A 25,911-nucleotide genomic window follows, 5' to 3' on the forward strand; every position below is an offset into this window, starting at 1 on the left:
TCGCGTAGAGCGTACTGACTCAAGTGGTGAGAGTAGTAGGAGGCCCTAGTCTTTGGCAGAATAATGACCTTAGATGTTTGAAGGCTAACCTTGTGCGTGGTAGGGTGAAACTCATTGGCAATGGCTCTGCAGAGTAGTAGAGGCCACCACAAGTGCAAGCATTTAGTGGATCCGACTGATTATATGTATCCAGATAAATGAGTCTTAGAGTCGTGTTGGTTGCTATCATATGGTTGAGTGATTTATGTGTTCTCGGCCTTTAAGTTCATGTGTTCAATTGTATGATAAAACCTTTTTACTCAAGCTTACCCTTTCTGTTTGCTTGTGTGTCCCGTGTGTGATTTTGTCCTTTTGCGATGATCATGAATTTATTGATGTGAGCAGATGTGTGAACTCTTGGTGATCGCAGTGGCAACGGGGATGCTGCAACTTAGTTGGACATGGTTTAGTGTTGGACCGTCGTTGAGCCACGTTGAGGAGTTATTATTATAATGTAATCTCTGCCTTATGAGTAAGCTTTTGGTCATCTATTGATTCTTTCTATTTTGTTAAGGGTACAATGGTGTGCCTTAGTTTTTTCTTTATCGAATACTTGGATGGCTGCGAAATCCTTATACTTTAAGTCTCGTACCCTTGGATATGATAATATGTATGAAGTTTTATTTTAATAGATTTATCTATTAAAATGGGACGTTACATTTATGGTATCATAGCAGTTCGTCCTTAGGATGACCTGAGGGTTGTGGGTTTGTCATGTCTCGTGGGTGTAAGTAGTCAAGTCTAGTCGAGTTTGTCAATGAAACCAAAAGTTTTAAGAACAGAAAACGTCTTTATAAAGTAATGAGGGTGCACACTCATGACTAGATCAAAGGTTGTTTTCGTTTCTTAATTCTAATAGTTTGGGGAAAGAAGGGTGATAAATAAAAGTTGGTTGTCTGTAGATGATGGAGTGTTGCTTTGTATGTTCTAGTTTGTCTTGTTACACCTTTGTGTTTTGTGTCAGGTGTCTACAGGGATAAAGGAATGCAGATTCAATGTCAGTTTGGCCGGCTTACCTTTACAAGTGTTGGATGAGGTCTCCGTGACAACTTCTTGCCTTAGAGATAGGAGGTTGTCGTATGATGGATATTGTTGAGCAAGGAAAGCTAAGTTTGGGTTAATGAACCGGAGAAGATGTTAGAATTCATAAAACAATGTTTGGTCAGAGGGAGTTTCAAGAATAGGTTCTTGGAAACAGATACTACAAGTTTTCTAAAAGGAGTCGAATCCAAAGATTAGAATAATGAAAGGTATAAGTGCATGCAAGTGTAACATCGTTGAGGAAATCAACTTGATTCTATATCCCAACAATGTTGAGGTTCAAAGCTTTGTGGATACACAGTGTTAGGAGAAGTGTCATAAGATATAACAATGTGGTCATATCTAGCGCTTTCTTGGATTGGTGGAAGAGGCAAAATTGGCAAATCCCAGGTTGCCGAAAGTGGTGGGATTGCTTAACAGTGAGAAGACTAAGAAAGGAGAAGACCGTGAAGTGTAAAAAGACGACAAACCTCTAGTGGAAGGCAGAGATGGATAAGAGTTGACGAAATCAGCTAGATAAGATGATGCCTCCTAAGTAGGGGGGAAACAATTTATGGATAGAAAAGAAGTGGCATAAAGGTTTCATACTAAGTTCAATAGTCAGAAGATGATGAATGGTCTTTTCAAAATTGTTAGTAGGATGTTTCAAGGAAAAGTAGTTTCCATGAGCAGAACAATTGACCTGAGATATAAGGTGGGAGGTTACGCGTACCAGAAGGGAGGCACACCTTTAAAGGTTGTTCTTGTATGGAAGGACAACCCAATTGATGTCAGAACAGAATGATGGAGGAAATGAAAAGAAAGGTTTTGAGTTATTGACATGGTGTCTATGATGGGTGATGCTAAGGTGGTTAGCATAGATGATCTCATTCAAAGATGCAGATAACGAAGGTGATGCTTGGGCTAAGGGTCAGTTTTCTTGGGATTGTATACCTCTTGGTGTCGCCAGTATGGTGGACGAGTTAGGGTCATATGCAAGCATGAGTAAGAACTAAGATGGTGGTTTCAAAACAACTATAATCAAGTGAAGATTGCTCAAGTCTGTGGTTTGTCCTGTGATGATCAGAGGATTCAAATTCAAGTCGATTTGAATTGTTCCCTTGGTAAGTGATGAGTGCATATTTTTACCCTCATTTAATGTTTAATTATGGGTATTTAATTGAATTTGTGTGCTTAAAGATTGATTTAATTGGGATTTCCTATAATTGGGTTTATTGAGCATGAGATACAAAAACATGTTAAAAATAGCTTTTTAGTTGCATAAATGTTCTTTGGATATTTTGAGGTGTGTTAGTGCAGTTGTAGCTAAGTTGAGCTCATGGAAGTGTGGAAATAAATTGCTTAAAGCTTCATGACACCTTAAAGATAAATCCAAGAATAAGAAATTATCAAAATCACAAAAATCCAAGCCAAGCATTGCATGAAGACGACAAGAAAAGCTTGAAAAAAGTGAAGAAGTTTGACTAAACCAAAAAGAGAGCAACAAAAAAATTGGACCTTACGGTTTTCTTTATCTTTATGATAGAAGATAATTTGGGAAAAATATATCTTTAGATATTTTATTTGATATTTTTAAATAATTATCTTATTTAATTATATCATAAAATATTAAAAGATAATGACTACCAAATCTTTTTAAATATGACAAGATCTTCTTGAATATTTTTAGATCCACAACAAACAAATATATCTTGAAGATACTGGACTATTTAGAAGATAATTTGAGGAGATTGCAAATGGTTGATTTGGAAAATTAATACAAATATTAATTGGTGATAATTTATCATATATCTTTAATTAATTAATTTAATTATATTAGATATTGATATTATTAACCAACTATATTTGTCAAATAGTCTATATCTCTCCAAATATTTTTAAAATAACTATAAAGATAAATAATATTTATCTTTATTTTAAAATATATTTGAGAGGTTTTAGCAACCAAAAAGCTCAATCCAAGTCCTATATAAAGAGACCAAGGGAGATGCAGAAAAAAAAAAGTCGGGACTTCAGAGTTTTGGAACCCTTAGGGGGGCCTAATTTCGTTTCCTTTTTCTCTCTATTCTTTTTTCTATTTTTATTTTACTTTTGCATTCTATGGATTGCTAAACTTCTTGGGTTGATTCCATTGTAATTTCATTATGGATTCTGATGTTAGAATAAAATAATTTCTTTGTTCTTTTTATTATTGTTGAGGTTTTAATTCATCTATGTCTTTTACCTTTGAATCATGTAAGAAGTAATGATTTTAAATCTATATGCATGTTGATCATATGAGTCCAAGGGTTTGTAAATTTAATTGAGACTTTACTTTGATTTTATTTAGAAACTTTCATGTGATTAAATGAGTTTTTATCAATAATTGAGACTTTGCTTTGATTAAAGGTATTTACTCTAACGAAAATTAATTGAGACTTTACTTTGATTAATTAAGATTTTTATTTGGTGAGGAGATAAAAGAATAGACATGATTAGGCATAGTAAAATTTGATTAAGACTATACTTTGGGTGAATTTATTGTGGATAATCTAAAAGTTCTCACTTTTAATTGAGATTGTACTTTGGTTAAAAGTGAGAACACCAACAAATTAATTGAGACTTTACATTGATTAATTTGCAAATCTACAACAATAATTAATTGAGCAATAATCTTTAGATAACCGATGATGAATCTATTTTGAAAAAGCAATGGAATCGATCTATTTTGTTTACTATTATTTTTATCTCTTTTTATCTTTTCTACTTCTTTCTTTGTTTATCTTAATCCTTTCATATTTTTATTATTTTATTTGACTAACTCTTTTGTATAGTTTTTATAAGAACTAATTTGTTAAAAATCAATTCCGTGTTTGTTGGGAGACGACTTAGGGTTAACTTTACCCTTTCTATTTCCTTAACTACTATCTTAGCAATACTGAAGTTGCTATGGTTTAGTAGTATTAATCTGATCGCGTAATTGACAGCGTTATCAGTAAGGGTGGGATATAATATAAAAAATGAATTGGTAATTTTCCCAAATCTCATTCCTATCGGATATGATGCCCTATGAAGTGATGTCCTTCGGTTCAAGGAGACAAGTCAGTGGTTCCATATCAAGAGAGGGACAAGTTGAAGGGTGGAGGCATAGTATCACGCGAGTTAGAGGATTTTAACAAAGGCAAGGGAAGATTGGGCACGAAGGATCTCAGCTATGGAAAAGTTTCTAAATATGGTTTCGAAACAGGTACTGGAATTTCCACCAAGGAAGGGGTGGTGTTCACTAATGCGTCGGTGTTTGAGGCAGAACCAATGCCAATATTCCCAATTGGATATTCATGCTTAGAGCGCGAAGTAAAAGAAGTAGGTGAAGGGTTGTTAGGGATGTAGTGGTATGGACTTAGTAGGATAACCTGAATATCTGTAAGTTTGGTAGATCTTAGAGGAGAGAGTGGTAGGATAGACTGTTCAAGGGTAATTGTTGGATGAGGGAGGATTGGCTCTTCAAGCCTATGGTTTTAAAGAGTGGAAACATGATGAAGGTAAGAAATTTCAAACAGGTTGACAGTATCATCAAGGTTTAGCGACAAGATTCTTCGCTAGAGGAAGGGATTCGAGATCTTGGTTTGACGAGGTAAGAGTGAGGAGTTGGTAGAGAAGTAAGTGTCTGAGTTGGAAGGAGAAGATGTGAGGAGATTTCATTGGTCTAGTCATTTGACTAGGATGACTAAGTTTCTCAAAAAGGTTGGGAAGAAGCCAAATCGGGCAATCTTAGTTTGATGGTGTATCGTAGAGTTGCTTAGTACAAACCAAACTAGAAATTTGAAATCAGTGAAAGTTATGGTCCTGAGGTTTTGTGGAATGATGGTTATAAGTTAAGGGATCAAAGATGAAGATAGGATGCCAAAACGATATGGTGACGGAAACAGTTGAAAGTTTTAACTTGGAAATGGAACAACTTGGTAGTGAACCTTGTTTCCTTGGTTGAAGCAAGCAAAGGAAGCAAGATGTATGAGTATCCCTAAAAATGGCTGAGAGTGTTGAAGGTGGGACAGTAGGCCAGAACTCAAGAGTGCTCAAGTTAGTGGAGTGATGCTTAAAGGAAAGAACAAGGTGATGCGAAGTGATAACTAACATGTTTTACTTTGAATCATGAAATGAGTGATTATGCATATATTTAAATAGTTCATGGGCCGGAATTGATGAGTTTGGTATGATCTTTCGTATGGAACATGATTGGATGGTTGGTTATATATTGGCATGAGATTGGTATGCATGATAATTTTATGTTGGTTAGTGAGATATGATTTTGGTATGGTTTAGGACGTCATTCCATGAATCTTTAGGTGAGATCTCATGGTGGTGCCTCATGGTCAGGACATAATTTCACGAAGGTTTCGTGGTGGTGCCTCATGGTCAGGACGTCATTCCATGACCCTTTTTAGTGGGAGCTCATGGTGTTGCCTCATTGTTAGGACGTAATTCCACGGAGGTTTCGTGGTAGTGCCTCATTATATAATTTAGTAAGGATTCAAGTAAGGATTGCATCCTAAAACTCTAAGGAGTCAATTAGTCTCACATAGAGCATACTGACTCAAGTGGTGAGAGTACCAGGAGGTCCTAGTCTTTGGCAGAATAATCGCCTAAGATGTTTGAAGGCTAACCTTGTGCGTGGTAGGGTGAAACCCATTGATAATGGCTCTGTAGAGTAGTAGAGGTCACCACAAGTGCAAGCATCCAGTGAATCTGACTGATTATATGTATCCGGATAAATGAGTCTTAGAGTCGTGTTGGTTGTTATCATATGGTTGAGTGATTTATGTGTTCTCGGCCTTTAAATTCATATGCTCAATTGTATGATAAAACCTTTTTACTCTAATTTACCCTTTCTGTTTGTTTGTGTGTCTCGTGTGTGGTTTTCTCCTTTTGCGATGATCATCAATTTATTGATGTGAGCAAATGTGGGAACTCTTGGTGATCGTAGTGGCGATGGGGATGCTGCAACTTAGTTGGACATGGTTTAGTATTGGTCACCATTAAGCCACGTTGAAGAGTTATTATTATAATGTATTCCCTTGCTTATGAGTATGTTTTTTGTCATTTGTTGAACCTTTCTATTTCGTTAAGGGTACAATGGTGTGCCTTAGTTTTTTCTTTATCGAATACTTGGATGGCTGCGAAATCCTTATACTTTAAGTCTTGTACCCTTGGATATGATAATATGTACGAAGTTTTATTTTAATAGATTTATCTATTAAAATGGGACGTTACATATATAAATTTAATTTAACTTTTTTAAACAAAATAGTGTCAAAATTAGTAATATCTAATTATTTTGTTTGAATTTTAAATAAAAAATATTAACAATCGTTTAAAATAGGAGTGAATAAAAATATTTATATATATATATATATATATATATATATATATATATATATATTAAGTTTCATTGTAATTATTTATATCAATTGTAATGACCTAAACAATATTTAGAGTAGGAGTAGATCATATGAGTGTATGATACGTGTAAAATTCAATTATTTTATTTATATAAAGTTTGAGTTAAAAATAGAAAATTAATTAATCGAGTCAGGTTGAATACTCTTGAGCAATGAAATGGTATGGTGGAGATGATGTTCTAGGAAGGAGAAGTTATCCTGGAGGAAGAAGGCTAGAGGAGATCTAAGGAGATTCCTAGCTAGCATGACTCTGAATAAGGCAAATGTGTGGAGTGGTCTTAACATCAAGACATTTAGCATTCAAATTAAGAGTAACCTTTACACAAGTTTAGGAGACTCTTATTTATAGTAGAGAAACCTTCCTCAAATGCAATGCAAATGGGTGTGGAAATTAAATGAAACCGCTTAGCTTGGGCAAGAGCCATGCCTTCTAGATTCGTGAGTCATGGATCAAGTGCCAAGTGGAAAATAATGACTTCCATGCTTTTACCATGTGCAAAATGAGAAAAAAAATGCTCTAAGAAGCTTTTCGCCCAAGCTTACAAAGTGGGCTTGAATTGGCCCAAGTTGAAAGCTAGAATCAATGTACTTTAGCAAATTATTTTGTAAAACAAGGCCTAACTTTTGGCCCAAAAGAAAAGACTATGCTACTGATTTTACATGAAACCTATCATATTTTGATATCTTCTTTAGCCCAAGAGAATAGCATGTGAAACCCATTAAGCTTATTGGCATCTTGTTGGTATATGCCCTCTTGTATCTTTCTCATAATACTCCTAGTAATTAGGCCTTTGGATGGGCTTGGGCCTTGAATTGAGTATGGGCCATGTAATGGGCTTAGGCGTTGAATTGAGTATTGGTCATGTAATGGGCTTGGGCTGGATTCATCACTTTATCTATATTCTTTCTAGCTTTCTAATCAATTCATTCATTCATTTGAAAATCAGAGTGAACCATTTAAGATTCGGTGTCAAGGATAATCGTCATATCTAATCAAAGTCTAATTAGAGTAATTTCATCTTGTACCTTTTCTTTGGTTAGTCCGATGATATGCTTGGATGTGGGGGAAACTTGTTTGCATGTGGTTCTTTCGAGTTCAAGATAATATCTGCAAATCAATGATCACTAATTTGTTTATCTAAGATTTTCTTTGTTTAGATAGAACATCCTATGAGAGTTTGAGTTTGTGGAACATGGTAGAGACAAAACTCAAATCCAGATAAGGGAAGCTAGTTGTATTGTTTTTCATCTATGAGATTGGCTTTTAGTTTTATTTTATTGTGTGAATTACATGTTTGTGATGAGATATGATGAAGTGGGTTGTTTGTTCTTTCGGTTAATTTGATGAATGGACTACTTGTCCTCGCCCCTTAACCTGCACAAAGGACTATTGTCTTTGCCCTTCCTGGGACATTAAAACTCAAGAGAGACACCGAAGCTCATTTTTCCAGCTTATATGTCAAAAAAGATCATCCAAGTACACGGTCTGGCTGGGCACATGTTGGCCCAATAGGATGACATGTACTCAGACTCGCTAAGTAACCAAGTCAGTCCAATCATCTCAAGGGGACATAACCCCAAATTACTTGTTAATCATGATTAACAAGTAATTAAGAGTAATAAATCCATGCCTAACTAGGTAAGGCCCAGGAACTACTATAAAAGGCACATTTTACGAAGTATATATCTCAGACTAACTTTAGCATCAAAGTGTCTTTTTCAAGCAATCCTCATCTTGTACTCGAGAGTTGAGGATGAAATACCTTTAAAGTGGATACCTTGAGGTGTCACTCGGTCGTATGCATTGCATGACACTCGTAGAAATATAAAAGAAAACATTCAAAAATTAACAAAATCAAATCAACATTCCAATCAAATTTTTTACAAAGTACTACGTAACTTTAATTTCTCATTTTTAATGATAATATGTAGGACCAAGATTAACCCTTGTCGAGTCCTTTTCACTCAAAAAATATATTTGTTCAATGATTTCTTAGTTTTGGGAAAAGTAAATATTTTAAAATAAACACATCTCTTTTGGCAAATTTAATTAACGGTACCGCCTATGAGCGGACGTTGTAGGGTGTTAATACCTTTCCTGCGCAAACTATGTTTTATTTTATGGTTTTTCATAGTTTTCCACAATAAACTATGGTGGTGACTCCAAATCTCTATTTAAAAACCCATTTCTTTTTGGTTCATCATCCCGTCGGGATTTAAATTGCGACAGTAATGTAAATGCTAATAGCAAATGAATAGAAAATCAAATGTGGTTAACTAAGTCTAATATAGTTGTGCAAAGAAATGTAAATGGTCAATCAAAAATTCAATAAGCTATGCAGAATAGTGATTTTTAAAATTGTTCAATAAAGTGCTATGAGAACAAAAATAGTTACCATTTTAAGTTTATCTTAATGTTAAGTTTATTAGTATATATTTTGTGACGATTGCATAGTTTTGGTAGCTATTAAGTTATTTGTACATATCATTTAGGAAAAACATGAACATTTTTTAAATTGGTTGGAAAAAGAAGTAGGACGAAACACTCTTGGTCTAAACATGTTTTTAAAAGTTAGGAGCGTAAGGAAGGAAGGATGAATAATCTAACATGATTAAAACATATGCTTTGTATACACATTGCACAACTAAACATTGACATAGGATGAGAACCCAACCAGTGAGAATTGAAAAAAAAAAAAGAATTTCGATATCTAAATCACCAACTATACATGCATGTCATGACATCATTTCTTTTTTCTGAATATTGATCACCTTGAAAAACCAATTTTCCCTTGACAACCCAGCCACATTACAGGCTATGAAAAGTCCTTAATGATCCTCACCATGTTTTGTGCAATCATTGATTTAACATGAAATACAAAGTTATGTGAATTGCTTTCAAAAGGTTGCTTAGAGTGAAACACTTCAAAATGGGAAGGCAAACTGAAATCTGATTTAAACACTAGGGAGCCTGTGTTAATCTAAGTTGTGCAATTGAAATACTTAGTATCTTGAGTTGAAATTTTAAGGGTTATATCCTCTTGTACTGTGACTACATCTCCCTTAATTTCTTTTAGGTGAAATCACAATTCTAAGTCCAACCAATTGCAGTACTTGATATTTTGTAAAATTCATTTCCTTTATTGAGGACAACAAAGATATAAAAAGAGGGGCCTATGGTAAGTGCTCATTTTACATATAATTCACATGCATTTTAGTAATTATCTTGATTAAATATGTTGCATATCTTAGGATTTTTCTCCCTTTTATCTAGAATTAACTAAAAGCGTTTAGATATGATCATGTGTGTCAAATTAATGTACTTTTGATGAATTTATGGAAATTTAGAAGGAAAAGAGCATGATGGCTTGAGTTACAGAATCACAACTTTAGCAACTATTAGGCAATTTCAAGAAGATTTGAATTTTTGTTCCACAACTCAAGCAAAGGATATCATGCCTAGGCCACATGAAGAAAACTTCGCCATGAAGCAATCTTAAGCACCAAAATTTGGAGCTCAACCATGGAGGAAACCCACCATTGAATAAAGCATTCCGATTGAACAGAGTGAAAAGGGTTCAAGCTAAAAGGAAACCCTCCACGAAAGGAAAACTCACTAGTTTAGCCATCATGTTTGGAGTTATAAATAACCCACGATTTTCTATAAATTAAGGAAAGCCCCCTGTTTTGTATCCATAATTTTGTTGTAAATTCTACTCTCTCTCTCTAGAGTCTCCCACTCTCACTTTACTTGTAATATCTTAAGTTCGAGGAAACATGAGGGAGGTGCAACTTCTCCTAGGATCAATTGTTAGAATCATTATGAGTTGCCAAACTTTTATGTGTTGGGATTGGATGTAGTTATTTTGAACTTATGTACTAGTATTGTTGTTTTATTCAATTGTCCTTTCATGTGTTGGTGATTCAATTTGCATTTCATATGTGATGAACTAATCAATCATTTGTTGTATATATAACTTGATTTAGGCGGAAGCTAATTCATCATTAGATCCAATTGAGCCATCTAAGGCTATTAGGAGGAAAAGATGTCCCTATATGACTTAGCTAGTGTAAAGAGTCTTAATCATTAATACAATGAGTTCATTCATAAGAGTGAGACATCACATTAAGTTTGAATATCTTTAGGTCTTAGTGACCTAGACATGGGCCTAGGATTACATTAGTGTACTTCCAGGAATAATAAATGAATGTTGATAATCCAATGAAATAGTATTTGTGCATAAGAATAGAGTAGCGAAATGTAATCCTAACACACTTTATCATATCTGAATCACACTTGTATTCTTATTCAGAGTTCTGGATCACAATCACTTTACAATAAAACATCTATTTTCGCAAATCTTAATCATCTCATGAGTTTTTTTATAAGAAGTTGATCAAATCCCTATGGATACGACACTTGGTACTATAGTCGAACTAGTGCACTTGCTGATGTGATTGGTCCTAAACTGAAACTTCATCACCCAGGCTTTATCAACTCTCTCAGTCTACACATAAATATGTAACACTATATCCTCTATATATTTTGGCTTCTAGCCACAACTCTATTCAACCTTCACTTTCCACTCCCTCTAACTTGGCCTTTCAAAGCGAAGTGTAAAGTAGGAAAGGATACACCCTCTTTTCCATGATTAGATTGAGCTCAAACTACATAAACTTAGGGTTGTCTAGTACCTCCATGTACTAGTGGACGACCTCAACCAATTGTCTAATGGAAGTGTATCCCACAGCCTATTAGATGATTGCCCGTCTAACTCAAATGTCATCTAATGCATCTAGTTGTCTAGCGCACTAGTCGTCTAACACCTTTCAACTGTCTGGTTTAGAATAATTTTAGTCCTGGTCTTGACAAGTTTTCTCCTAGATCACATAAGTGTGTTTTCTTAGGGTTTACAAGATCACAAAAAGGATACAAATGTTTTTCTCCTTTTCTTAACCGTTATTTTGTGTTTGCAGATGTCATCTTTGTTGAGTTCTCCTTTTATTTTAAGAGTCAATCTTCACCTCTGACTCCATCAAATCCTGACAACTCTCCTAGTACCTTTAATGTTCCTATTGTTTGTGACCCTCTTACTGTGTCTTCTTCACCCTCGGTTCCTGCTCCATGGTCAGCTTCTCCTCCACCACCTCTTCAGGTCTATAGTCGGCGAAACAGATCCCAATCACCACCATGTGACTCCACTTAAGTGCCAACTAGTCTGTCTCCTCCGGCTCTAACACCTGAGTTTGACCTTCCCATTGCCCTCCGAAAAGGTATGCGTTCTACCCGTAATCCCTCTCCCCATTATATTGCTTTGAGTTATCATCGATTGTGATTACCTTTTTATACATGTCTTTCATCTCTTTCTTCTGTGACCATTCCAAAAACTGTCTGTGATGCTTTAGCCCATCCTAGTTCGCGTCAGGCCATGACAGATGAACTAAGTGCTCTTCATAACAGTGGAACTTGGGAACTAGTCCCATTACCGTTTGGGAAATCTATTGTGGGTGTTTGCTATCAAAGTTGGACTTGATGGTACTATTAATCGCCTCAAAGCTCGTCTTGTGCCCAAAGGTTATACTCAAATTTTTGGGTTGGATTATGGAGATACCTTTTTCCCCGTGGCAAAGATGACTTTTGTTCGTTTATTTATAGCAATGGCTACTCTTCAACAATGGTCTCTTTATCAATTGGATGTTAAAAATGATTTCCTCAATGGTGATTTGCAAGAAGAAATCTATATGGAGCAACCTCCTGGGTTTGTTACTTAAGGGGAGTTACTCGTCCTGACATTTCCTTTGCAGTCAGTGTGGTAAGCCAATTTCTTAATTCCCCATGTGAAGATCATTGGAATGCAGTCATTCGTATCTTGAAGTATATTAAAAGATCCCTTGGAAAAGGATTATTATATGGTTTTAATAACCATACAAGAGTTGTTTGCTATTCAAATGTTGATTGGGTAGGATCTCCTTCTGATAGAAGATCTAAATTTAGGTATTGGGTCTCCATTGGTGCTAACTTGATCTTGTAGAAAAGAAAGAAACAAAGTGTTGTAGCAAGATCCAAAGCAGAAGCAGAATATAGAGATATGGCCTCAGCTGCCTGTGAACTTGTTTGGCTCAAGCAATTGCTTAGAGAGTTACAATTTGGAGATGTTACTCAAATGACACTTATGTGTGACAATCAGACTGCTCTTCATATTAGCTCTAATCATGTCTTTCATGAGAGGACCAAACACATTGAGATTGATTGTCATTTCATTCGAGAAAAGATCATGTCTGGAGACATCAAGACTGAGTTTGTTAACTCAAGTGATCAATTAGCAGATATTTTTACTAAGTCTTTACGGGGGCCTATAATTGATTATATTTGTAACAAGCTTGGCACATACGATTTGTATGCTCCAGCTTGAGGGGGAGTGTTAGATATTGTTTGATATTATTAAGATATTGTTAATCACAATATCAAACAATATCTTCTATTTACTCTATTTATTTTCAGTTACTCTTTTTAATTGTACCTCTCTCTATTATAAATAGATTATCCTGTGTGTGATTTATACACAAGGGAGATTAATCTCAAACCCTATTTTCTTTATTCTCATAACCTTTAATAGGGTTTATTGTTAGGTGCTTTGTACTTTGTGTTGATCCTAGTTCCTAGAAATGTCTTCTAGAATTATCTTATGTTCATTGTATATGATGGTATATAAGATATTATAAATATGAAAGTCTTGAGAGGGGTTTAATCACTCTCTCTCTCAAACTCACTCTAAATCTTCTTCACTTTAATCTCAAGTTGGTATCAAAGCGGATCGATACCACTCTGCCTGTCTTTGTAAAATCTCATTATTCTTCTGTCAATTATTGTCTCCCGCCGTCTTCTGTCATCTGCTGCTGTCTTCTGTCGTTTGCCACCATCTTTTGTCCATCTTTTGTCGTCTGCCGCCGTAGTCCGTTGGATTTTTGACATCCAGCACCTGGGTTTGAGTTGCCTCGAGGATCGCAATCTGACCCACGTGGTTATGCCTCCGTTCTCTGTCACACACGCCGCCACACGTCATTCGTCGTCGTTGCTACCCTAGGTGCGTGAGTCTCACACGCCACCATCCAGTTGTTGGATCTCCTCTAGACCACCTTCGTTTGGCTCACTAGAGCTCTATGAGTCCATATTTGTCCTTCATTTTTGGTTTCACAGTCTTTTGGTGGGTCTCTTAGGGTTTTTCCTCATAAAACCATAATTTTCTCTCTTGAACCCTTGGTGATTTTTGTTTTTATCTTCTCTATTGCTTTTCAAATAGTCCACTTGCTACTCCCACTTATCATGTCTTTAAGGATTGTACCATCTTTTTCGAGCACTGCTCTGCTTCCATAACTTCCAAAAATTAGATTGAAAAAATTACTTTTCTTAATCTGCATCTGTGGAACTTTAGTTCCTTGACCAAGGGTTTCATGATCATTTGGAAGGAGACGAGAGCTCAATGCCACATGATCAAATTCAACAATAGAAAAAAAACTGATTTTCAGCTTTTTGCTCTACTTTGCCAATCGATAGAGGCCAATATTTTAAATACACTAAGGACTTCCAAAACTTGTAATACCTTTTGGAAAAAAGCCCAAGATATATTTGCATATGATATTCAATGCTTCTATGATTTAGCAAATCAATTAGCTTCTTTAAAGCAATATGTTTAATGCATTACCAACTTATGTCAAGTTTGTTAAGTATGGAGGTATTCCTCGCCCTCCATGTAGGAATAATTCCTAGTTTATTGCGGGTACTTCTACTCTCCATAACATGCTTTGATCCATCAAAAATATTCTTTAAATTTCAGCAAATAAGATGAGTCTGAGTCTATGATAATGGATAGTGAATTGATACTTCATAAAAACACTTAAATCTTGATTTTTCATCAATGAGTTAAAGTGAAATGGCCAATTATGAATAATGGCTGGTTTCAGTAACAATATTGATCTTTGGTAGTTTCATGTATCTTCGGGGGTTTCATGGTGAAATCGAAGAGCCTTTATTTCCACTTCTTGAGCAATCATTTTCTTACTGAGTTAGAAAATGTCATCTCTTAACTTCCCTTCCCGGAGACAGCTTTGCAAACAAAATTAGAGATCAAAGCGATTATTCTTTCACGCCCGTGTCATGGTGAGATCCTGCAGAAGGAAAAATCACCAAATCCGATACTGCAGAAGAAAATATCACAAAAATCTTGTCTTATTTATCATAATTGATTTTAACATGGTTAACTGTATTCTGCTAAAAAGGACCAAAAAAAAGTCATTGGATATTATCAAATCCTCTTTCGATCTATGAAAAAAAATTCAACAAGAAACAGAACCAAACCCGCTACCTACTTTAGGTCAAGGGATAGGTAGAGTAACTCTAGATATGGCTATAATAGCATCAGCACAAGGAAAGCACTTGCCGCCACTCGTAACACAATGGTATGGAACAAGCCATCTAGTCTGATACATGTATATCTATTTCTAACAAATGTTACTTGGAAAAGTTACATTTAGCAATTCATCAGAGCATAGAAACTCACCGGGCTTCCAAATCCAAACATAAATAGGTTTCACTTTCTCTTCAAGCCAATCTATTAGTCATTTTGATGGTTTAAAATTTGAAGCAAGGTCAAGAAAAAAAAAATCTAATGCCATGAATCTTATGACAAAATTTCCATAACTCCCATCGGAATGCAAGTTAGACTGAATTTTACACTGATATGAAATCAATTCTAAACTTTAATTAGAAAGAAAAAACTAATCTTCAGGGTACAAAACATTTTCCCGTGACAATCACTCAGACATATTCTTAGAAGGGGCAATTATGAATTGAAACACATAACAGGTGTAACATAATGCACCATCTCTTAAAGATAGTTTGTAACAAACCTTCCCAAATTAGAGAGGAGCAAAATCAAAGTTTTCCCTTGTCTTCTTCCTTCATCTTCTTCTGCCACCTTCTCTTCTTGTAATCCTGCAACATCTGGGGCATCTTCTCCATCAACTTTGCAGTGTTCTCCCGCTTCTCAGCAGATATCCTATCACATTTGTGTCCTTTCCTCCTGGTCTTCATCTCCTTTCTTTCAGGATCATAGGGCCAATCTTCCCCAGCAAGGAGCACTTCCTTTCGCAGTCGGGCACGTCGTCGAGCACTGATACTCAATGGCTTCCATGCCCCCAGGTCCCAGTATCCCCATACTCCCTTAGCAAGTTCATCCTTGTATTTCACTAACTTCTCACGCCAAGGATATTGATATTCTGCAACTGCCTTTACCACCGAACCAACACCCTTGCCCGCCATAACGTAGCAACAAACTCTTTTGCTCTACACATGACAACAGCCACTCAATCAAGCAAATTTACAAACAACTTCTTGGCAAACATGTTTTCTATTTTAGACCAAATGATTACATACTACATTCATATAGCTTATTCTCTGAAAATAAACATGTATAACGAGAGAAAAAAAAAATTCTAGAGATAAAACATCAAGCATACTAGATTGAGTTGAAATAAGTTATTTCTCTCCCTTCCGCTTCCTTTTCTCTTTTCAATAGTTATAGAGAAAAAAGAAATTAAGATGTCCAGGTCTGTGTGTAGTCTATTCTGTTAATATGTACTTGTATGACTTTACAGTTTATACTTCAATTATTACTCAATCTGTTTTCCAATTAAGTGGAACAAAATGGTTATGGGAGGGTGAGCCCGGATTAACATGTATCTCATTGATAATGGTGTCATGTACAGCTGGCCAGATATCACCACCAGTTAACGGTAATTAACTAAAGCTAGTAACGTTAATTGCATATACTGGATCAGAGGGGCAAAACAGAACAGCCATTGGCTGCGAACAACTCACCTGGAGTTGTTGCCCTCTTTTGTTATGTTGACCTTAAGTGATTCAGCTCTCCTCTCTCCTACATTTCACCCTCCATATTTCTATAGCCAGTATCATTTTTTGTTCCAATTGTTTCAATTGTAGCTTCATATATATATATATATATATATATATATATATATATATATATATATATATATATATATATATATATATATATATATATATATATATATATATATATATATATATATATATATATGTATATATTCTATTGTTATGTCCACCCCAGGTTGTGTGGCATCTTAATTATGAAATCCCTCTCTCTTCACTCTATTTCAGCAGAGCCCCATTTTAGTGTGGCTTGGTTCCGTCATTATTTTAATGTTAGTTCAACCAAACATGTTTTGGATCATTCACTCTTTCCCTTTTGTTTCTCTCTAGTACTTACCATTAACACATCACCTCTAACCTTGCAACAAAAGTTCATAAACAAAGCCCCAAAAACAAGGCCACAAGTGTACTGTTATAACTCTCCCAACAACAAATTATGTTATTGACATGCATAAGTATAATCATATTATATTTGTCCACATGACAAAATCTAATCTAATTTTTACATCACACTTTTGAACCTTTTCCTTGGCCACTTCTTTCTCCTTTCCAACTTTTCTCAACATCATAAAATACAATTTTCAGTGCTTTAGAACACCCAAAAAACATCTAAATTATTAATTTCAAGTTTATTATTGGGTATAGAAAACACCACGTATCAGTGCCTTTTATAATTGATGTCATCACTTAATTACTTGGCGTCCAGATTATATACCCTCCATGCTTTCAGACAAATTAAAATTGACCCTACTAATGTCTAATTTATAAAACTAGTTGGTCAATACATCAAAGGGAACTGAAGCATGTGCTGTTTTAGTATAAGTATGTTGCCGGCAGAAAGTGGATTAGGCTAAACAACAGTGATAATTACAATCTCGAGCTCAGAAACCATTTTAAGGTGTTCATTGCAGATAGATACGCCAAAAGAAATGCAACCAATTGCTCGCAGTCAGTCTCAAAACAACAGTCACAACCAACACGGAAACGAATAACCACACTTTGACCAATATGCAGCAATCGATAATCAAACTATCACTGGCAACTCACAATTAATCAATTAAGAAGTTTCATTGAGATGAAAAGATGATAAATACCTGCTAAAGGCGAAGAAGGCGGAGATTGGTATCCAGGCTGTATATTTGCGATGAACCCTAGCAAGAGAAAGAAAATGTTATTCGGCATTGACATAGACGTGCATTGCTGGAAATGCTGGTCTTGCTTGGATTTAGGAAAAAGTGAAACAAGAAGCGAATTGGACATAGAGAAAACAGAGGGAGAAGGAACCTGTATGGAAGAATATCGAGATTGTATGGATTGAAGGCCACAAGTTACTCCACTGTGTATGCTACCTTTGATGCCTTGATGCCTCTCTTTCCCTTCCCGTCTCTTTCATACCCTCTGCAACACAAACCCTACTTCTTGATACAACGAAACCCTCCTCCCTTTATTAGCCTACATGGAGATTAACATCTGAATCATTATCCTGATTAAAGAAAAGCAAGTTTTCATGTACATATTCTTTCTCTTTTTTTCATTATGTTTGTGAAATTCTTAATTTCTGCTTATTATTATTATTATTATTTCTCATAATTTTATTCATTTAACTTTTAATTATAATTTTTTATTTTATTTTAAAATGTTGAATGTTGCAGTTAACTAATTAAATATGTTTGGCTTAAAAATTTAGAAAATAAAACTATAAACAGTAAAATATAGGATGAATATATGTTTTTTTTTTGTGACTTGACAATTAAGATAAATTAAGATTCATCTATAACAATATATAAAGGGGATTCCCCTTTTTGTGTCCACTTTTCAAAATACCGATTTTACCCTTTAAATATAATAATTTATTAAATTTTTAAAAATTGACCGTTACTTTATAAACTTTTTATAAAATCAGATGCCTTTGTTGTTCTGATATATTTCACTTTATTTTTAATAAATATAATTTTAATATATATATATTTATTTAATAACATTATAATATTATCACTGCTAATAAAATATTACGTATATTTAAAAAATATACACACAGGCGCGATAGCGCCTGTGTTACGCTAGTATATATATAATGAAGATATAAAATAATATTTATATATTATTAAAATAAAATAAAAAATATTATATGAAAAATTTATTTTAAGTATTGCAAAATGAAATTATTACATATTTAAATACATATTAAGAGTAGTTTAAAAAAAGTAAATAAAAATGTATTAAAAGACACTCATAGCATGATGACAATAATGTCATATCTTTCTCAACTAATAATTTATGCACACAATTCCAAAAAAAAAATTAAATAAAAGCGATTTTTTTTTAATTCAAGTTCTTTTTATTAGAAAAATATTTACCTCTATTAATTTTTTATTATTATATTATATGAACTTCTTTGAATCATAAAAAATATAGAAAATAAACTAATCTAAAATAAGATAAAAATTAAAAATAAGAAAACAATAAATAAAACTAGTGTGTAACAAAAAATAAATTAAATAACATACAAATAATTGTAGATAAAGTAAATAATAAAAGTATAAAAAATAAAGGAAAGAGAACAAAACAGAATTAAAATAAATCAAATGTTAATAAAATACAAATAAGAAAGGATTAATATAAAAGTATTTTTTATTATCCTTTTCCAAATAATTTTAATAAACTTTTTTTACTATTTTAGAATTTTTAGAACTTTTTTATTTTCTTTTTGTGAACTTTTAGTTTTTGATGTTCAAACATTATCAGATAAACCACATATGTTCAAATGGATTTAAGTATAATTTGTAATACTTATGTTTGAAATAAAGATAAAATATAACTATTTAAAAATAAAGATATTATATATTTACATTTCATCTAGATTAAGAAGATTGCTATAAGTAGCATTTAATTTTACTTTTAAAAGAACTTCGAAATATATGAGAGTTGAGTGAGATTTTTAAAGTATTTCTGAAGTTCTTTGAAAGAAGAGTGATCTTCTTTCTTGAGCTTATCTTGGATAATATCAATGGATTTTTTTCAAAACTTCTTCCGTCAACTCAAATCTCTTTCTTTCATTCTTTTCTTTTCATAACGTCCACCATGTTTTGTAGCAAGTATATATCCATTTTCTTCTTTTTAGAAGCAAACTTCAACATTTGTATAATTCTATGGATTAAATTTGTGTCAAATGATAAGTTCCATAGAATTCTTTTCTTTCATTATTCAAAAGTTATTTTATACAAAATATAATTTTCAGATCAGATCGTACAATTCAAAAATTATTTTCAAATCTAAAATCTATTTTGGATTTCATAATTTGCAACTCCCCAGAAAATAAAAAATTCTCCTTCAAAACGAAAGGCCATTTCTCACTCATTCATTAAGGTTTAGAAGGTTAAAAGAAAGACTCTACTCCATTGAGAATAACTTCGATAACCATCCAAGGAAAAATAGCTCAGCCATATCACACTATATAAGACAGTTCCATGTCCAACGAAGAGGTGACTAATCAAAGAAAGCGGGGCTGAACCACACCATTTGAAACTGAAATCAGCACACGAAATTGGCTGTGTCAAAGTGTGATACTAAAGGAACATGTATGATTCTATATCTATACCCAAATATATCTCTAAGAATTTTGTTAGCCAATTTCCCTTGAGAGTCCAGTCTAAAACATCAATATGCCGCAAAGACTGGCCTATAAGAGTTATAAAAGTTATAACAAAAATATCATGCAAATATGATAGATCTTGGAAGTTTGTAAACAGTTGCACTGAAAAGTACAAAAAGTAGAGTCCAAAGTAATGACAATCACTGCATTTCCTCTGAAGTTTTATCTTTTGGATGGAGGCCGTTGATTTTGTACAATTAATTTTCAGCATCAAGTAATTCTTTAGCCATTTCCAATGCTAAACACTGCAATATGATTGCACTAAGAGGCCTCGGATTAAGCGTCATCACTAGCATCCTCTGAATCTGAACCATCAACCATCTTCTCAAGTGCATCAAGACTCCCAGCTTCAGAGACCGTGTGGATTCTGAGTTTGCCAGCATCTTCACTGAGAAAACAAAACAAAACATTCTCCCTTAGCATATACAATGGTTTGTCATTACTTCCTATGTTCTTATTTTGATGACAGAGGCAGTTTGTTCATAAAATAAAATAAAAAAATGTTCAAATGGATTTCTAGCATGCTGATAGAGTTATCAAGTATGTCAATAAACTTCAAGCGAAAGAGTGGTAAGAAACAAGATTCTAAATATTGATTGAAACGACCATAAAAGCAAGCATATAGAACATACTCTGTAACACCGAAGATTTCCTTTACAACCAAGGAGCTATCTCTTGAACAAAACTCTGGCAGCTGGAAACAGATTAGTAGGAGAAAAAATTAATCAGGTCATACATTAAACTCATAACAGACATAATTACAAGTATGGTCATTAAATGCCTTTTAAATGCACAAGATTATCCACATATGGGGCTTGGGTATGATAGATGCAGCCTTACTTCCACCAGTGTAGAGGCCATTTCTAAGACTCTAACACATGGCTTCAAGGTCATAAGGAAACAATCCTACCTTGTACCAAGACTCACTCTCGTGAGCCTTTTCATTAAGAAATTGAAAGACAAAAAATGTATTCAAAGTCACAAGGCAACAGACTTAACATTGTGCCAAGATTGAACCTGTCACGAGCCTCTTTACATTAAAACATTGAAAAATATAATCTCAAACTTTCAGAGCAGGAAGCAATTACTTACCCCAATATTAAGCTAATATATACCCAATAATTACATACCAGATTTCTCCCTGAAACCATAATTAAACTAGGTGCAACCTTTAAGGAATTTCCTGAACACATTTTAAATTAAAAAAAAAAACAAAAAAAAAATTCCTGTAAAAATACAACACTTAATTTCAGTGTTATGGTTTCCAAATATTTGTTTAAGAAATCCTAGAACCAAAAAAAAACTAACCATATCCAATGGTACCAAAGACATTTAAGAGTGCTTATTTTATGTTAGATAAACAAGTAGACAAACAGAATTTCTATCAAATTGACAGTTCGGTCACTTACGTCGGACAGATAGAAGACCTTTCCAAAAAGGGCCTGGACAGCTATTTTTCTCTTGAAACCCTTTTCAGTATAACCTGACTTATCCATCACAATAGGGCCTAAAAATTCAAATGTTATCGCAGTCAGAATAGAAATAATGGGTCCAGAAATTTAAACAGATTCATTTAATTACATTTGTAAGGAAATATATTTCTCAGACTGAATGAAAAAATTTGAATGGGGAAAGATCAGTTCTCTACTCTGTCATAGTCAATACCTGATCTTTCTATCTCTCAAGTTACTATTATTTAAAAGCATGTTAGGCTCAAAATAGCTGCTATCCTAGAAACAGCACTTTCTAAAAGTTTTGCAACTTCACAATAAGAGCAGCTTTTTCAAATTTGAACTCTGATTCAAGCTTCAAGAATTAGAGAATAAATATATAAGAAAAGATCATGCAGAAAAATACGATGCTAAATCAAATAAAACAAATTACCACAAATATTGGTATACTAAGGCAAGCTGCAAGGTACTGGTAAAGCTAAGTAAGGATGAATAAAGAAAAAGAATGCATGAGGATCTGCATTACTGCTCTGAGACTTTCTAAGAAGGATCTCGTCCAGTAGAAAGAATGAGATACAACTGTGGGAAATTAAAAAAACCCTATCATTGAGCAAACTCTCCAACTATCAAAACTGATGCTCTTTCAAATTGGTTATCTCCTCTTTGAAATCCATTAACTAAGCTAGTGCGTGTGGATTGGTTTATAGAAGCCGGAGGTCACAGGTTCAAATTAACATGCCACCACTGTGTGAAGTTTAACTTGACACCATATACTGGGATAGTAACCCTTCTGAATATACATAACAAAGAGAAAAATAAATTGTTTGACAGAGTATGAGAATTTGATTACTTCTCCTAGATTTTATCCAAAACATACAACCATTCACCAAGAGTGATCAACTAAACATGAAGCCCAATGTTAAAAATACATTACCTTTGTCTCGCACAATTCGTCGTGAAAATTCGTCGTGAAATTTCATTCAGAATCTCAGCAACGTGTGAATCACTTAACATAGAAGCTCTTCTTAGCTGAATTAAATCAGCTACCATGTGAGGATTGAATGGTTTCTCATTTAGAGCATAGATATATTTGCGCAAAATTTCTTCCAAACCAAAACCTGTCTGCATGTGATATACAGCTGTTACTTAAAATCATATGACACATATGCACAAGCACACAAAATTTATCAGGGCAAGTAAAAAGAAACTGTTTTTTCCCATGAGATTTTCCCCAGCAAGCAAATGGAAGGCAAGGAAATATTTCCTGACCAAGACTGATAGTAAGATCCTTCACATTGGAAAACTCCAAAGAATTTCACCTTCGAATGTATCATGCTTAGGAATGAAACAAGCACCAATAATTTATTTTTTCTAGGGTCATACAAGGAAAAATGTAATTAGTTAGTCTGTGAAGTATAAACAATATTATCAGGATAAATTAAAAGTTTGTCATTATTTTACATTACAAGAACAGCATTTACCGTCAACCAGATGGATCATTGCTCACATTAATTTTGTAAACTAAAATATAATACCAACTAATGAAAAATGGACTCCGGGCAGATGATAAGGCATGCACAAAAAAACCAAAACCTATAACAGAAAACAGTCATTAAAGAGACATCTCAACCATGCACGTTTAAGACATGAGAGAAAACAGAATGTCTCTAATGTTTCCAATGCAATCCCGGTATGAAATGATAAAATTGAAGGAGTAAAAGTGACAGTAGAAGATAAGAATGATGCACCACACCTTGTCCTGAATTTGGACGATAGCTTCATGCGTAACTTGGTCTCTTCCGTTCTGAAATAAATCATCCAACGACTTGCACAAGGTGGCGTTTTACTGACCTGGAAATGAAGGGGAACATAAAAAGTTAGTACAAGGCGCAAAGGTGAGACAGAAAAAACGGTGGATTGGAGGGAATAACGAGTATGAGAGACCATTCTGCGGCGTTTTGCTTTGGGAGAAGAAAACTTTTTGACAGTCTTGACGAGGTGGGACCCACTCTGGGCCCGGGAATGGCTTGGGTGACGGAGGCGGTGAACTCGACGAGGTCCAAAGCCTTCTCCTGAATCCAGGGCAGCTCCTCCTCCACTTCTACTTCCACTTCCTTCTCTTTCTCTTGGTTTTTGATGGAATTGGAAGTAGCGTTGTTGTTTGAGTTTGGCGTTGCCGAGCACGTTCCGGAGTTTGAAGAAAGTGAAAACGGTGGGTGTCGTGGAGTGAGAACAGTGGGAAATGCCAAAGTTGTGCATTTTGTTAAGTGAAAAGGGATTGCGGAGTGTTTTCTGGGAGGGAGAAACCGAGAAGCAATGGAACAAGAAGTAAAAGCCATTGTGTTGTGGCAAAACTCAATCCTCGTTGTGTTCTGCCTTCGTCACTAGGTTGCTTCCCCTTTGTCCCACCTAGGCTGCTCTCTTTAGGTTTAATTCTATTTTCCGCATTTTATTAACTTGGCCTCGTTCCTCCATTCTCTCCTTTTAAATTCTAACTAAATTAGAGTAGGATATATATATGATGTTTTTCTTATTGATAATTAAACTAAATCACCAAATACTAATCTAAAATAAGAGAGAAATTATAATTAAGAGAAATTCATCTCCCTAAGTCATGTTTTTAAGTCTTGCACTTTTTTTTCTCTTGTTTTATTCATAGATCGTGTTAGTGGTTGGATTGGTATGAAAAACATTAGAATAAAAATGAAAGAAAACAATTGAAATATATATAACATAGGATTTGGTATATTCTCTATATACAGAACTAATGAAAATGAATAACAAAATATTACTAAATTGATTAAGACAAAAGTACTTTACATATTCTAGACACCGGAAGGTCTAATTAAACTTAACATTATTAGATATTCTTTAATAGACATTCTTTTTATTAGATATTTTTTAATAAACATTCTTTTTATTAGATATTCTTTAATAGACATTCTTTTATATTTTTCATATTATAATTTAGGCTTAAATATCTCTTTGGTCCTCATTTTCACATAGTTTGTTACGGTAGATCCTCATATTTTGGAATGTTTAAAATAGTTCTCATTTTTGCAATTTGTTATTAATTTGGTTCTTTTATGTGATGTCATTTAAATTAGTAACGGAGCATTGTACAAGTGACATTGTTTGCATTACATCTACCATTTTCTAGTTACGTGGACTGTTTGTGAACAGAGTGAAGTGGATAAATGAGTTTTATAATTAAGGATTTGGGTAAAACCCTATAATTAGGGATTTTGGGAGTAGAAGAGGAACAAATTCTCTTCATGGTTGCTACTTCTGCATGTTGGTAACAACTTGAATGTTCGATCAAGTGATGGTGCTAGCTCCTCGGAAAATGTAGAGGATGTATTTGACTGTAGGAAAGATGAAGACACTGGTTAATATGGAAGGAAAATTTTCATCCATGTATTTGGGTATAACATTGAATTAGCATTGTCTAATGAAGAGACATGGAAAAATTCGTAATAGATCAAAGCCTATATATAGTAAGGTTGTTCTCTATTGTGTCCATGTCAATCTGTAAGATTGTTAGCAATTTTAGGGACTTTGGAATACCAAATGGAAAAGATGAAGAGGTTGTTGGGGTTTTACACGACAGAGAAGCCTACAATGAAGTTTTTGTTGGGAGAGAAAAGGGTTCTGTTTTGAGATGATTGCCATGGAGAGTTTAAGATGTTCAAGGATGAGAATTGATTTTGGGAGAAAGAGGGTTGAAGATTGAAGAGGAAGAAGAAGAAGGTGAGGAAGAAGAAGGAAGGGGCGAGAGAGACATGGTTTCAATCCCAAATTCCTAATTACAGGGTTTCCCCAAATCCTTAATCCCTAATTTCAAAACTAATTTCTCCACCTCACTATACACGTAATAAACAAAATAGAAGACGTAATACAAACAGTGCCACATGTACGGTGCTCCGTTACTCATTTAAAAGTCATGACTGTAAGGCCCAATTTTCTTTTATGCCCTAATGTTTAAGGGTTGGCCTTAATTTGTTGGGCCTAAGGGCTGGCCAATAGGGTGCTAAGGCCCCTAAAGCTGCTAGGGTCTCCCATTTAGCCTCATTCTTGCAAACAGTACCTAAAATGTTGCCTCTCTTCCTTTCAGAACGCTCTACTAGGGTTACTCACGCCTCTTGGTCAAGCTAGCTCTACGTTTAACTCGTCTTCACGTAAGTTAAACCTCAACCCCTACTGGTTCCTTTCAAAGTTCTTTTGTATTTTTTTGCTAGAGGTCCACTTTAGTAACCCGTTCCTGTTCTGTGCTACTGGTTCCAGTTCTTAGATCTGCTCTTGGAGTTGTTGGTCCCGTTG

The 25,911-nt window shown here is 34.4% G+C and overlaps 1 protein-coding gene and 1 pseudogene across 3 annotated transcripts; both read right to left on the minus strand.

The window, feature by feature from the left end:
* Positions 1-14,382: 14,382 nt before the first annotated feature.
* Positions 14,383-17,972, minus strand: LOC114173341. 3 transcript variants are annotated; one of them, XM_028057680.1, is made up of 4 exons: positions 17,773-17,972; positions 17,583-17,639; positions 15,426-15,861; positions 14,383-14,684 (listed from the first exon to the last, which is right to left on the minus strand). In XM_028057680.1, the coding sequence occupies exon 3, from the start codon at positions 15,835-15,837 to the stop codon at positions 15,451-15,453; it is 387 nt and encodes a 128-aa protein (XP_027913481.1). In that variant the 5' UTR covers positions 15,838-15,861; positions 17,583-17,639; positions 17,773-17,972; the 3' UTR covers positions 14,383-14,684; positions 15,426-15,450. The 3 variants fall into 3 exon arrangements, with proteins under 3 accessions (XP_027913481.1, XP_027913474.1, XP_027913465.1); XM_028057673.1 differs by having other exon boundaries at positions 14,383-14,714; XM_028057664.1 differs by lacking the exon at positions 14,383-14,684 and having other exon boundaries at positions 15,169-15,861.
* A 2,299-nt stretch (positions 17,973-20,271) lies between these two features.
* Positions 20,272-24,033, minus strand: LOC114178674 (annotated as a pseudogene).
* Positions 24,034-25,911: the final 1,878 nt, after the last annotated feature.

Source organism: Vigna unguiculata, chromosome 1 (assembly GCF_004118075.2).
Source record: "Vigna unguiculata cultivar IT97K-499-35 chromosome 1, ASM411807v1, whole genome shotgun sequence".
NCBI classification, from domain to species: domain Eukaryota; kingdom Viridiplantae; phylum Streptophyta; class Magnoliopsida; order Fabales; family Fabaceae; genus Vigna; species Vigna unguiculata.